General features: G+C 38.1%; 2 protein-coding genes across 2 annotated transcripts in view; both read right to left on the bottom strand.

Annotated features, from left to right (window-relative positions):
- The window catches only part of Sh (Potassium voltage-gated channel protein Shaker), a 150,597-nt gene that overhangs the window by 68,780 nt on the left and 66,189 nt on the right, over positions 1 to 15,628 (bottom strand).
- LOC137583406 (uncharacterized protein DDB_G0283357) lies at positions 6,239 to 7,692 on the bottom strand. The gene has a single exon (XM_068298414.1). The coding sequence runs from the start codon at positions 7,679 to 7,681 to the stop codon at positions 6,239 to 6,241; it is 1,443 nt and encodes a 480-aa protein (XP_068154515.1). The 5' UTR covers positions 7,682 to 7,692.

The following is a 15,628-nucleotide window of genomic DNA, read 5'->3' as shown; positions in this document are numbered from 1 at the left end:
GAAATATATATGTATGTACAACAAACACAGCAGCAGAAGCAGCAGAAGCAGCTGCAGTAGCAGCACATACTAAGGGACACCAGCAACAAAAATTGTTTGTCACCACAGCAGCGGCAGCAGCAGCAGCAGCAGCGACAATGCCAGCAACAACATCAACATTGAAAAGAAAATTCAAACAAAAAATAAACGATTTTGCTGGGTTTTTTTTTTTTTTATTTTCTTTTTGACTTCAACAACAAAGTGCAACGCAGACGACACTTTTGTGGGCATCCAACTGGCGAAAGGCGGCAACAACAGCAGCAACAACAGCAACCAAAGACATTTGACTAGGACTAGAGCAGCACGGAGATAGCAGCAACAAAGTTGACGTTGACGCCAGCTTTATTGCTGTTGTTCTTGCTGTTGTTGTTGTTGTTGTTATTGTTGCTGCTGTTGCTGCCATTGCCATTTGGCGTTTGAACTGCGACACTAGCAACAACAGCAACAATTCCGGCCACTTGAGTGCCCAATAGGCCTATGTTTGTATATACACACATACACATACATATGACTATGTCTCTGTGTGTGTGTGTGTGTGTTTGTGTGAGTATTTGTGAGACACTTTGTCATACGAGGCGCTTGACAAAAATGTCATTTATACTGAGTACAAAAATTAGACGAAAAATAAAACCAAAAACTTGCTCTTACGAAGTTTCTATACCCTAATAAGCTAACTGCAATTGCTTCAGATGCATTTTAGTTAGAGCATTAACAATAGTTCAATGTATACATCACATTTACAAGAATTCCAAACTGTCTCCAGTTTACGCAACTGAAAGTTATAGAAATGACAAGTGATAGGTTTATTCAAAGAACTAGTCCTGAATCCCATCGGAACTCTAAACAAAGTTCAAGATTTGATTTGTGTGAAAGTTTAACCATAGATCAAAAAGGATTTTAGCCGCTGTTTCTTGGCACTTGCAGCATCTAACAATAAGATAGAGAATATATTGTAGTCGCCACTGTGGCTAATTGTTCCACATTTCCATAACAATTGATGCACTTCGAACCGAGAGTCTATGCATTTAGGTGAGTAGTTTGATCGTCATGATGAGCAACGAGCGGGGCAACAGTTTGGTTCATATCTCTCACTATCAATAGATCATCAGATCATCATATACGCACACACATACATATGGAATTCGTTGATCCAAGATCTATATCTATACTTGCAAAGGATTGAAAGGGTATACAAACGGCTATATAATCATAGTTCACTTTGCTTTACTGTTCTTTATATCTTTGATTTGTTTAATTTTCATTTTTTTCTCCTCTTTTTTTTGGTGTCAAACATGCAAAATACCAACAAGAACAAACAAAAAATAAGAAGAATGGGGAAAAAATGAAAAGTCATGTCTAAAGCATACAAAGAATTTGTCCCAAATTTAGAAGACATATATTATGGTATATACAACCAAGAAGGAGAAGAGAGTAAGAGTAAGATTGTGTATAGAGAAAGCGAGGAGTGCCACCACTCCTGACCATATAAAAACTGATGATGTTAACTTTGAGCTCAATAAAAGACACAGCAGGCCGAAAGACGAACAACAACAACAAGAACTTGGCGAATTGTTTGCGTGATTTTGTCTCTTTGAAAACTTTATGATTGTAAATAAATTGACAAGAGCAACTTTTAAGTCAATGTTGCATTTGCAGGGTTTGAGTTGAGGTCGGGTGATTGTTTTCCGTTTCTTTTTTTTCTCCCTTTTTTTTTTTTTTTGGGGCGGCTTTAGTCATAAACTCAAAAAAGATGAACGACACAAATTGGCGCAAATCGCCAAATCGCTGCTGACGTTTGCTGAAAAGTAAACTTTCCACATTTCTTTACCCAAAAAAAAAAAAAAAAAAAAAAACCCACGACAAAAAAATGAAGAAAATGCAGAAAATATAAATTTGTCGCAGTGGCCAATAAAAAATAAATAAATGCAAAAAGTCGGCGGCCAGGACAAAGAGAAATCTGACGGCGGTAGAGGTGCTGTCGCATGGATGGCGAATATCTAGGCCCAGGTGATGGGGTCTCCGACTTTGACTATGACGTCAGAAAAGTTCATCAAGTTTCGCTCTAATGCAATTTCAGTTTCGTTTCGGCCTGCATTTTGGCGCCGCAAATTACGACCTTCACACCCATCCAAGAATATGGCAGGCGGCAATGAGGGGGTAAGCGACGCTATTAGGCATTATTCATGCAACTGCAACAGCAACACCAGCAACAACAACAACAACAACAACAACCACAGGAGCAAGAAGCACGTGCAGCTTTTACTTTCATTCTTTACTTTTCTGTTTTCGATTTGTATGTATCAGTGTGTGTGTGTGTGTGTGTGAGTATGTGTTTGTATTTCGTGCTTCGACTTGCCGGCGAGTTCAAGGTTACCTCTGACAAAGAAGAAACGGGTGGAAAGGGTTAAACAGAAGTTAGCTAATTGGTAGGCACTTGAGGTAAAGTTTTGCCACATTTAAACATACGCTAGCCTATACATACATACATATGTATGTGTGTGTGTGTGTGTATCGATGGTGGCACAAGTTACTGCAATTTCTGTAGCATACTTTTTAGGGTTCCAAATATGTTTAAATGAGATAAAGTCACAAACCGCAACTCAAAGAAAAAATAATTAAAAAAGGAAAGTGGAAAACACCTTTCGGCTGTTGCATACCCATTAAACTTGTTATCTCCGCCCCCCCACAAAAAATCAAACTCTTATTTCCAAATCGATAATAAAGTTCAAACTAAAACAGGCAACTGGCATAACAATTGAGGTAAATTATTCAATATCACTTTGCCTATTTGGCACATTGTGAAAACCTTCCAAGTTTATTTTGAAAATGGACGAAAATTTGAAGGAAATTCGTTTTCCTTGTTTTCGATTTGCACAAACACTGTCGGGGGCAAACATAAGTGGGAGTGGTAAAATCCTTCTACAAGTAATTAATAATTGCTTCGTCTAAGAGCTCAATGGAAAAAAACATCAAGGAGCCAAAAGAAAAATAACAAAAACTGCATACACACACAAAAATATATAATTATGCAAATCATTTTGGCAATGGTAAGACCACCGCCAACCTCCAGATTTTCAACCACTTGCACTTGCCCACACAAAGCAAAAACCAAGAAATAGTTGAAGCCCACAACGAATTGTTAACACTCTCTCCAAATTGATGTTAAATTCTTATGCCTATAACTCAAGAACTTATGCCAACCGGAAAAAGGTCCAATAAAAGATATTTCCATGGTTGTTTTTGGAGACTGAACAAAATAAATATTTAGATATATAACATATAACATATTTTGCTAGTGATAAAGATCCTTAATTTGTATAAGTACACAAGATTATTTTTTACTTTAAGACCAAGGAGTTGTAATCCTTGCAACAATTAGTTAATAAGAGGAGGCTCAACATAATAGACATGATCAGTGTAGAGAAGAAACGCAATTGATTGTGAATATATCTAAAGAGTTAAGTTTAGTTTTTTGGATAAAATTAAGATGTAAGTAGTGTGAGTTTAGTGACACTTTTGATTGCTTTCAAGAAGCGTTTTATAAAGGGATTAACATTAAGTCTACAGGCATGAGAAATCCTCGATATCCATTTTGAAATTACCCAAGGAGATCGAAATGAAGTGAGAAATTTGTTTTTACTCAATGATCTGGGTAATTCATTTGCTTACATTATGTATTTGATTAGAATTTATAACTTGGAAATCTATGGTAGATGGCTTGCACTTCTCTCTGTGTGCATGTACCCAGTAATGCATAAGTTTCTCTGTGAGTATGACCGCCTTAAAGGCCTTTGTAGTACAGTAGCCCTTTGGCCGATTCCACTCCGAACCACCCCCGCTTTTTCATTGTAGCAAAGTGCAAAATAAAGTTGCGAGTTGGCCACCAATTTCAAATGAGTGGCTTTTTTTTGTCCTCCCACTTGCGTGGTACTCTCTTATCGCATAGCAAAGATCGCCACAAAGGCCATGTTACGAAATTATTAGACATACATACATATATACATGGAAATACATATATACATACATACATTTGTATATGTATAAGCAGTATATACATATATGTCCCGATGTGGACATGCAATGCAAATAGTCAACACGCCGCCACATGCCGTGCACACAAATCAAGGGCAACATGTCTCATTCCGGGTCTACATTAGGCCAAAAGCCATGCAAGAAGGGACTTGGGTTTGCTGTTTTGTAGTTATGTACGGCTATAGGGTGTATTAGCTCGGGTAATAGCACTAGTAGTGGTAGTAGTCGTAGTCGTAGTACAGGGTGTACTAGGCGAGGTCGCTAGCTTTTTGCCGGGCAATTTAAATGGCGGCTATATGTCGCATCAAATGGCGTCGCGTGTATTTCGTTTATTTTTTTATTTTTTGTGTATTTTTTTTGTCGACTCCCACGTGCTTTATATGTATTGATGGGGGCGTGGAGAGGGGTACACCAACAATTGCAGGAGGTATTAGAGAAGGTATAAGGTTGCCAATTAACAGAAACTGTAGAGTAATGTTTGAGGTAGTTAGTGAACTTCATTCGTATATTTTGTCCTCCCCGACCTCTGGTCGACCCTCCTTTTTTCCTTTCATTATAATGCTGTTGGCATTGACATCAATTTTGATTTGCTTTGGTTATTGTTGTTGCTTTCTTTCAGCCAGAAACAACGGAAAGCGAAAAGAGTGAGCAAGAGAGAGAAAGTGTGTAAAAGGTATAAACAAACACAAAACACAAAAGCCACACGCAAGTCATTAAAGCAATTTTTATAGCAAAATCTTTTGCCTCTTTTTTCTGTTTTCTATTTTTTTGCCATGCATTACATAAATGACAATACAATATAATATAACAAAGCGATTATTTAATATATGTAAATTTTATGTAATACATTATATTTATATGTATATGTATAAATAAATCAATGATTTGATGGCAAATTCTTTTGCTCAAGCTTCAACTTGTTACAAGTGAATATTATTCCCAAGATTAAAGTCTCTTAGACCCCAGAAATACCTACATATATGATTTGACTGATCAGCATAAAGAGGCTGAGTCGATATATCCAATCTTTAGCTTAGTACAAAAGGCTTTCGAATAGCTAAACCTTTTGTTACCTTGAAAAGAAAGTGGATTGGATCGAATCACCCAAGTTTCAATTAGTTTGGATAAACAGAACTTATATTATGGACAAAATCTATATAATCTAAGATCCTTTGATAGTTTTTCCAGTAAGACAAGATTAAAAATTTTCAACATTTACAATCAATTTCTAACCCATATGAAAGCTCTGTGTGTGTGTGAGTGTATTCCATTCGATTAAAAATTGCTTAGCACAACAATTTTCAATTTGAGCAATATGATGAGAGTTGCAAATCTTTAATGTTATGTAAGCAAAACAGAATATATGTAAATATATTTACATTTGTGTAGGTTGGTTTAAATATCAAAGCGAATTGTGAGTGACTAAAAAATTCATTGCTTACATTGCGGTTAACCCTAATTAAACTTTCTGACCCTATGCAAACCCAAAAAAAAAAAAAACAAAAGTGATACTCAAAATGTGCACAACACATACATATACATATACATATACATATACATATGTATATATGTGTGTATGTATGTATTTTGTCTGTTGTACAATGTGTCGTATACGCAATGTGAGAGGCATTGGCAGTGGCTGCTCATTTACTCAAATGACAAAAGCCGGTCGGGAGCCACCGAGACGGGGTAGATGACATATAACGGCTCCAGTTAGACGCACAAATGACGACGCATTTTCCTTGCCAAAAAATCATGAAAAACGAAAGAAAAAAAAACATATTCTGGCGACGTCGCGTCTGTACTTCCGTTTCGATGCGAAAACTCCAACAACTCTCAGGCCATTGACTTTCAATGGCAGAGATTTGTGGCCCCAGCAACTGTTTATCTTATTAGCAGTAGATCCAAAGAAAAGAAAAATTAAACAAACAAATAAATGTATGTGTGTGTGTGTGTGTGTTTGTTTGTGTTTAGTGAATTAAACTAGCTAAGTTAAGTTATGTAAAAGCCATTAAAGCCAGAGAAGCTTAAGAAGCAAATTTATATTTGATTTATTGTTTTGTTCTTCTTTTATTTACATAAAAATTAAATAAAAAATTGCATTGAAAATTATATGTAGCTAATATATTATATATTTGCAGTAATTAATTAAGGCACGTGAAATATTTTAATTAAAGTAACTTTGTGTGCTTGTTTTTTTGTTTTTTGGGTACTTCTCATAGCCTCCGTGGTCCAGAGAGGAGGAGAACATGGGCAGCGATTGCTTCTCCTTCTTTTTGGGTTGTTGCTTCCTTGGACGATTCATCAGGGGATCATCCATGGTGCGTGAGGATTGCTGGCGCACTTGAGCCGGTGGACCAGGTGGCTTTTTCTTCTTCTTTGTCTCGGGTTGCAATTGAAGGAGATTAAATTGAAGTTGCTGATGTTGTTGCTGTTGTCCTGGCTGTTGCTGCTGCTGCAGTTGTTGCTGCTGCTGCTGCTGGCGTTGCTGTTGCTGTTGCAGCTCTCGCTTCTCTAAAAATGCCGCATTTGCCGAGGCAACTGTGGCAATACGTTGCTGCTGCTCTAATTGCTCTTTCTTTTTGTGAAATTGCAACAATTGTGTACTGCTACGCCTCAAGGCTGAGGCATAAGGACCATCATTATCGGCCCCATCGCCGACGCCAAATAGTCGTCGAATGCGTCGCTTATTGATGAAACCCAATCCCAATTGCATGCCCAGACCCAAGCCAGCTGTGGTTGCCGCATGGGGAGAATTGTTTCCGCCGCTGCCTCCGCTGGCTCGACCGATTTCACTGTTGCTGCTGCCATTATTCACACCGGCGACCATTTGACTAAAATTGCTATCCAAATCGCAACTGGCACTATTATTGCTGCCATCTAGTGGAAAAAGATATGTATTTAGGGTACTCAAAGTTGTTGATGTTGAGGTGCCAGCATGGCTAATTGCACCAAGATTTAGTTGTTGTTGCTGTTGTTGTTGCTGTTGTTGTTGATGTTGCTGCTGTGATTGTGACTGCGATTGATTTTGTCTGCTTGATTCGGTTGCAAGTGGCAGCATAATTGCTGTTGATCCGCTAACAGATCCTGTTGTGCTACTATCATAGCTATGCGGATTTATATAGATATGATTGTTATTGTTATTATTGTAGTTGGAAGTATTGCTGGTGTCATGATTGTTATTGCTGATCGTTGTTGTTCCTACAGTCAGACCTGATCCTGTTGCTGTTCCTGTTGTTGATGTTGATGGATTTGTGTTGACCACCAGTAAAGTGGTTTTGTTGCTATCTGTTTGTTGTTGTTGTTGTTGTTGATTGTTATTACTAGCATGGCTTATATTTCTCATGTGGCTGCTGTGGCAATTGTTGTTGTTGCTGCTGCCGCTGCTGCGTGCCGGGGCAGTAGATGGACGTGGCAATGATACCACATTTGCCACATTTCCATTACCTTCAGCACCAGCTGATGCTGATGCTGATGTTGCTGTGGTTGTTGTTGCTGCTGTTGCTGTTGCAACTGCAACTGTTGTGGCTGCTGTTGCTGCTGCTGCTGCTGGCGTTGTCTGTTGCTGCCGTTCATTATGGCTATTGTTATTGATATTATTGTTGTTCATATGAAAACCATTTCCATTGCCATTGCCATTATGAGAGCTCATGCTTAAGGTTTGTTCTCTCCTTTTTTAAATTCCAACTAAATGTTTAATCCAGCTTATAAATAATCCAAATGTTGCACTACAATTTATTGACTTTTATTAATACTTTCATTTACAATCTCCTCAAGTTTTATTTACGCAAAATTTGGTTTACTTATTAATTGTTACGGCTTTTCTTTAATTTTCTTTTGCTTAAACACTTTTCATGTTTCTGCACTTGAACAACAACTAAACAAAAATAAGGACACACTTCTTGTCATAGGCCACTTGTTTATCACATTTGGTTTACAATTCATGGCAGTTGAATCTGTTGAATAAACACTTAACCAAAAGACTTAACCAAAACCCAAAAAGGATAATGACACTTTTTGGCGTAGGTGAACGAAAAAAAAAGAGTGGACAAAAAAAATGAATAAATAAAAATTCGTAATGGCACTTGCACTTTTTCTTTCGTCTTTTTTGCCTCAGACGCACTCTCTGTCTGTGTGTCTCCTTCTCTTTCTCACTCTTGGCTTCTGTTATCAGACTGTCTGTCAAGTTAACTAGAGAATAGCCACGTGCTTAACGCGCCGCGTGTCAGAATTGTATGAACTTTAGGCCGCATTGTTGACAATGCCAGCACCAACAGCAGCAGCAGCAGCAGTGAAGTCACGCACACACACACACAAAACCGACTTATTCAAAGCAAGACAGAGAGAGAGAGAGAGAGAGAGAGAGGGGAGAGAGAGCGCGCGTTGTTAACTGCCTTCCTGGTCGGGACAAACTATTCACTGAGGAGGCCCTGGCACTGTCTGTCAGCTTTTGCGACTTCTTCAACCAAAAATGCCAAACAATCGGCCAGGAAAATCTAAGCCAAAAAAAAAACTAAAGTCAGCAGCAGCCACTTGAATCACACATACACAAACACGCATACACACACAGACACACAGGAAAGTTCTGCTCGTCGTTCTCGTCGTCGTCGTCGTCGTCGTCGTCGTCGTCGCCGTCGTCGTCGTTCTTGTCGTCGTTTCAATTTCGGTTCAGTTTCGGTTCAGTTGGGTTCACTTCATTGCTTAACTTAACTAAATGCTGCAGATGGCGGCCAACGACAACACAAATACAAACAAATACAAGCCTCCCTCCTCTAGGTATCTGTGTGTGCGTGTGTGTCTGTGTGTGTGCGCGCGTTTTTTTCATATGCTCACAACTCAACTTTAACTCAACTGAACTCTCGGCTAGAGGCTCGAACTCGTGAACTCGTGGTAGTGTTTGTGTGAGTTTCTGTTATTGTTGTTGATGTTGATGTTGTTGTTGTTGTTGTTGTTGTTGCTGTTGGGGTTCTTGCTGCCAGCCGAACGAAATATTTCAATTCCTCGTCGTGTTGCCGTAGTCCGCGTCCTCATCCGCGTCCGCGTCCACATTCTCGTCCATGTCCTCGGCCACATTCTTATTCACATTCACGTTCTCATCCATATCCCCATCGTCATCCTTTCTCATGGTCGTCTTTCTTGTTGTTGTCATTCTTCAATGTTTTTTTTTTCTGTTTTCTGTTTTATAACATTTGCAATTTGTGTGTGTGTGCGTGTGTGTGTGTGTCACAATTAATGTTAATGGTGTGCATCAGCGACAGCAACAACAATTGCCTTGCCTCATCATCATTATGGCAAATAATCATTTATTATTTATACTTAATAAACTATTAAGACTTTTTTTTTGCAAGAATACCTAAAATAAAAAAAGTTCGTTCCCCACGTTGGCCGCCAATTCAGGACTTTTTCCCTCTCGATAAAACCAAATGTAGTCATTATCGCTTCAAAGCCCTCTACACAAAAATTTTTGTTTAAAAAATATAGTAATACTTGAAAAAAACAGTTTTCATTTCACTCAACTGTAATTCCCAACTACTTTTGGCATTAACGAGGGCTATGACAATTCTGAGATTCAAAGTCTGTTGCTTTCCTTTTCCACATCTTATGCTGACAATCGAATAATCTTCCCCGAAAGATTGACCTAGAGACGACAGAAAAGCAAAGCTCAAGTAATGATACTAGATAAATAAGTATGTACATATATATACATTAAAGAAGAATGTTTCAAAAATGTACGACCTTGAAGCAACAGTTTTAAAAACATTGTGTTCAAAAGAAGTTCTCAAATTCAAATGTAGCTTTATCAGTTGGAACTTCGGGGAATACAGAAATAATGAGGGACTCGGGAGAAAATTATACGGGCCCCATAAGTTTTTACTTGAATTTACTTTACTTTTACTAACTTGAAAATATTTCCAAGCAATGTTCATATGGATTATGTAAAAATATGAATGAAATCTGAGTATATTTCAGATTTCTTTATAATGACATTTTCACTGACACTGTGTATAATTCATGTATTCGTTGCGTTCATCATTTGCTACACTCATTCATTCAATCAATCATTCATTTATTCATTGTTGTGTCTTTTGCATTTATTATGATGATTGCATGCACAATTGCAATTCGGTGGCACAAAAGCATATGACGCATACGCAATGTTGCCGGCCATTTGCCATTTGCTTGGAGATAGAGAAGGGCATCGTCGGCACCGGTCGAGGGGTGATCATGGCCAGCGTTTTTCTTAATATATACCCCACCGCCCCGACACCGACACCGACACCGTCAACGTCCCCTTCCCAATACCCCCCGTATCGTGGCACTTTTATTTTGTTTTTCAGGTTTTTTCCAGTTGTTGCCATGCAAATTGCCCAGTGTCAGTCAGTATGGTGGATATTCGTATGCTTTTGCCGTTTTGCATGCCAACCTTCATGGCTAATAAGTAGTCACGGCACGTGAAGCAAAACATGAAGGGAAACTCAAAAGGGTGGTTGTGATGGCTGGCAAGGGGGAGGAGATAAGAGTGAGAGGGTCACTCCATTCCACCCAACCAAAAAGGGAGAGAGAGAGAAACACACACAGACACACAAAATATTGATCAAATTCTTGTGTTGCCACAGCAAATGTGACGAATTGAGCCAGCAAGAGACACAAAGAACAAACAAACAAATAAATTTACAGCCCCCCGCCACCTCCCCATCTCCTCACAGTCAACCACCTCCCTCTGGCTATCCGACCCACTGGAATTCTATCATCATACATCATTCTTTGTTGTTGTTCACATTGCAGTCTGCATCTCATTCCTTGACCTATTGCAGCTCCCCATCATCTTCATCATCATCAGTTGATCTCCCAGCTGGAGATGGAAAATGAATTTTCCCTGCCGTTGCTGAAGGCTGAATGTTGAAAACTATTTTGTGTGCTAAAAATAACCAAAAAAGCAACAGCAACCGTCACAACAACAACAACAACAGTAACAACAACCAATTGACGGCAACTTTTGGTATCCTCCCATTCACTTTCTCTGCCACTTTACCTCAACTGCCACATTCAGCTCCACCGCAAGACATCGTTGCATGCGTGTGTGGGCCACATAAAAAAAACGTGACGTTTGCTTGTTCCTGAAACGGGGAAGGCGTTTGTCAAAATGAGCCGGACTGGAGAATGGGCGAAATGCCGGTGGCGAGCTGGTCATGGCCACGTTGAAGGCGAAATGGCCACCAAACATACAAACACATATGTATGCACATACACATGCATACATATTAAACAAGCAAATCAATTAAAAAACAAAACCAAAATATTTCTATGCTATACAACAAAAGCGCTAAATAAAAACACCCAGAATAAAGATTTCAATGAACAAAGTGTTCTTCTCGGGGCCATAAAATTATTTCCGACCGTTCAATGACGCGCGCACACACTTACACCCACCCGCACACACACGCACACACACACACTCAGACATTCCCAGCATTGTAATTTTCTCACTAACTATAGTTAATGCATTTAGTCATATCAATCTTTGACGCATCTGCATACATATAGATATATGTATATATGTACCTACATATACTTGGTTAGTATATCTTATAAACAAATTTAAGTATGTGTATTTTATTTGCAAGTAAATAAATACACCACTTATGACGGCATGTAGAAAGAGCATTAATAGTCAAAGAAAGAAAGAAGAATTCGCCAATAGAACATTAGAGATATGACCTGCAAATGCACTCATTTGGTGTAGGTGTTCGAGTGAATGTCTTAAGACTGACTCGATAAGAAGTTAATATATTCGGAATCCTAATGTACGGAATGGAAGACCAATGTGAACAAACGAGTGAGTTGAGCTATAAACTTATGAGAAGAAATGCCTTCTAACTCTTCATTTCCCAACATAAGAATTTACATTTAGCTCACCGAGACGAACTAGCTGATGAAAGAACCAAGAACTCTGATATATACGCAAATGCCTTCTCGCTCACACTTACAGCTCCTTCCTTATGACCCTTTGTGATCTTGCTTAGAACAGTTATACTAAAAATTACGATATTTCATATTCGATTGGACCAATAGACATTTATGTGTGTTGAGTAAACTCAACTAAGTTCATTGATTGAATTAATTTAAAAGTAGTTTGGAAAAAAGTTACAATTGTTCTTAATCTGCTGCATCGGTTAACTTGTTCTTCCTCTCACTGCTGCTGCTTTTTCGACTCTCCAACTTCTACTGTGATATTCTGCTGTCTACTGTATTCTCTGTTGTTCTGCTGTTAAACTCTGCTGTTCGTGATCATCTCTCCGCTTGCTGCTGTTAAACCTTTGTAACTCTCCATCGTACCTTTGTTTTATGTATAATAAAAGTTAATGTGTCAAATCGTATGACTTGTACTCCTATAGTCTCAGAGATCTAAGTGTAAATACGGGCGAACGGTCGGCTACTAATCCTCATATGTACTTTATAGAGTTCTTTTCCATTTGAACCACCTATAAAATGATAATATCCCATTAAATTTGCCATGGTATCGTTTCCTTTCCCATGCACTATGGTCCAAAATCCAGATTTTGTGGCATTAACCTACAAAATTTGTTGAAACAAAATCGTTTTTAAACAATTTCTTGTTGGACAGAATACTTTGAATATATCGAATATACAAATATTTTTGTTTTTACTGCACCCCTGAAATATTGGCACACTTTTAAAGTCAGGTGTTCAGTCTGCTGTTCACTCAGCCAAAAAAAGCGGGAAATTGTAGGCAAACTTTGAGCCAGTGTAAAAAATTAACAAACAAACTTTAAAATAACTTTTGTAATGGATAATATTAATTAAGGTATGTAGAATGTTAATACTGCACGAAATTTTAATTTGCATATGTTAATGGTTTTTTTTTTTTTTTTGTGTAATGATTGTTTATGTCCTAAAATAGTTAACCCATGTGTGCGTCTATTGTGCAGTGGAAACTAACTTTCTGTGAATTTGTGTTGTTGACTTTTAATTGCTATAATTATTTTAATCCCAAATTAATTTAAATCACATTACGTATACGCTGCGTGGGCTAGTATGGGAGGTCAAGAGGGCGAGGTCAAATCACTCCAATTTTTTGTTATTTTTTATTATGCATCCTAACATGGTTATATGTGCAAAGTTTCAACTCTGTAACTGCATTCCTTCTAGTTAATGCCACAAAATCTGGATTTTGGACCATAGTGCAATGAATATGAACGAATATTTGGAAATTTAGAAATGTCAAACTCCAAGTTTCGACAACTCACTTTGCTTCATAAAAAATTCAAAAATAGTTCAAGCGATCAAAATCTACTGGGTGATTCAACTTAAATACTGACTAATGGGTCAACACGACTAATAAGAGCGATACGGAAAATCCACTTATGTTGTGTGTGTGATTAGGGAAATTTGACAACTTACTACTGCAAATGAAAATAGTAAATTTTATTTTATAGTTACATCATTTTAAAGTTATCCTGCATGACGAACTGCTTTTGCCTGCAATGATGTCTATTTTAATCATAATTTGACATTAACACATTGATCGGTGGATCACCGATAACGATAACACAAACACGCACTCGCACACACATACACACACACACACAGTCAGACAGAGACTTCACTCTTTAATCGGTCACTTTTGTTGACCAATTTGGGAAGAGTTGACGATTAATTTGGGTGTGGGATACCTCTTCTTTTTGTGTCTCATCTCAGCTGGCGAGCGCACATTGGGCGCCGCATGCATAATTCCCGACACCAGTTTTGCAAATTTTTGTTTGGGTTAACCCAACGCGGAGCACAACAAAAAAAAACAAGACAAAACTGTAAAAAAAAAAATCGAGAAACAACAAGGAGAAAACAAGAATCTTTTCTGTTTTCAGCTTTTATATAGAGATATATATTTTTTTTTTTGTCTTTTTCTGGTTGATTTGGCGATGTTAACGGGCGCGCACGCCACTTTAAAGTGCCGACCAGCCACAGAGGTACAGAGGCGCGCAGAAGACGCGGCTAGAATTCCAGAAATGTTGGCTATATGGATTGGCGCATTGTGGGTTTTGTTTGTTTTCTAATTGAATTTTCAAGGGGTTGGCTGGAAATGCCGGAAATACTGCCCCCAAAGAGAGTGACCAGCTGAGTGACCCAGAGAGATGATAAAAGACAGACAGACAGAGAGAGAAAGAGAGAGAGAGAGAGAGAGAGCGAGAATAAGAAAGACAAAGAAATTATGGGTTAAAGAGCGTCGGCACAGTCCCAGTTCCAGCTTAAACCTTTGTGACAAGCACGCGCGCTTGTTGGCGCAATATTTAAGACCCTGTCAAGGTCGATCGCTTAACCTCTACAAAGTATATACTATACCCTTAGTATATACATCTACATATGTGCATATGTATGTATGTCTTGAGGGTGGATGGTCTCGTCTCGTGGTCTCGCATTCTTTAGTCTATCTTCGCACATTTGGTTTATGTTTATTTGCTGGCCAACGACAAACGCCAAAATCGAAGACAGAAATCTATAAGTTCATGTTCATCATTATTATCTTTCGAGGCCGACGGAAAGACCAAAACAAAAGCCGTGGTTGACACAACAATTATAATGTAATGTCTAACATATGCTCAACTGTAGGTTATGTCCATTTCCGATATAAAAAGAGTATCGAGAAGTCTGTTCTCCATAATCCAAACTTGTTTTTGTATCCACATATCAGTCAGTTAGTCTGAAGAAGTAAACAAAGTAAACATCACAACAAAATCATCGATAAGATTGCGATTACATGTCACTGAAAGTTGCGTATTCGCAAAATATTTGAATGTTTGAACTTTGTTGGTCCAACCCACTAGATTCGGTAAACACATAGAAAGCCCTCATGGAATCTTAGTTTTCAATTACTAATTTGAACTCGTACGCTGATTCGGTAACTGAAATCTTCCATAATTCGAATCGTTTAGAATCTTTATTCTAAACTAAAACTATCGTTTATAGATTTATAGATTCATTTCTTAAACTATTTATTCAAACATGGTTCAACTCTTTGAACTTCTATTGATTCACCATAATAAACTAGAGGAAAAGTATGGAGAAGTTATCGGTTCTGATCTGTTGGGCATGAATATAAATCAGATGTTAGTTAGCGCTTAAGGCGACATTCGAATTGTCATATGTTGTATCCAGTTTATCGAGAAATTAGATTGGGTGCTTAAGAACTCTTTCGACTGCATGAATGATCTCCCTTTATATGGTATTTGCCGAACTTAAGTAGAATGAGACGAAGAATGTTTTGCAAATTAAAGATACACTTTCATTTATTTACTCAATTCCCGGCTGCCCCATATTTGAATAAATAGCCAAAGTCGTAAAGTGATAAAGTAAATATTTAGAGAATAATAAAAAGTAAATGAGGAAAAACATAAACGGAAAAAATTCACAAATTTATCTGCTGGATGTTGTTCTCAATGCATGAAGAAGGAGGAGGAGGAGCAGCAGCAAGAACAAAATGAAGCAAAACGCGTGGCCAAACAAATGAAATCGGAGAGAGAGAAATGAAGAGACAGTC

This window comes from Drosophila tropicalis, unplaced genomic scaffold (genome assembly GCF_018151085.1).
Source record: "Drosophila tropicalis isolate 14030-0801.00 unplaced genomic scaffold, ASM1815108v1 contig_867, whole genome shotgun sequence".
NCBI lineage: Eukaryota > Metazoa > Arthropoda > Insecta > Diptera > Drosophilidae > Drosophila > Drosophila tropicalis.
The sequence above is the reverse complement of the archived record's forward strand: the minus strand, read 5'-3'. Positions and strand labels throughout refer to the sequence as shown.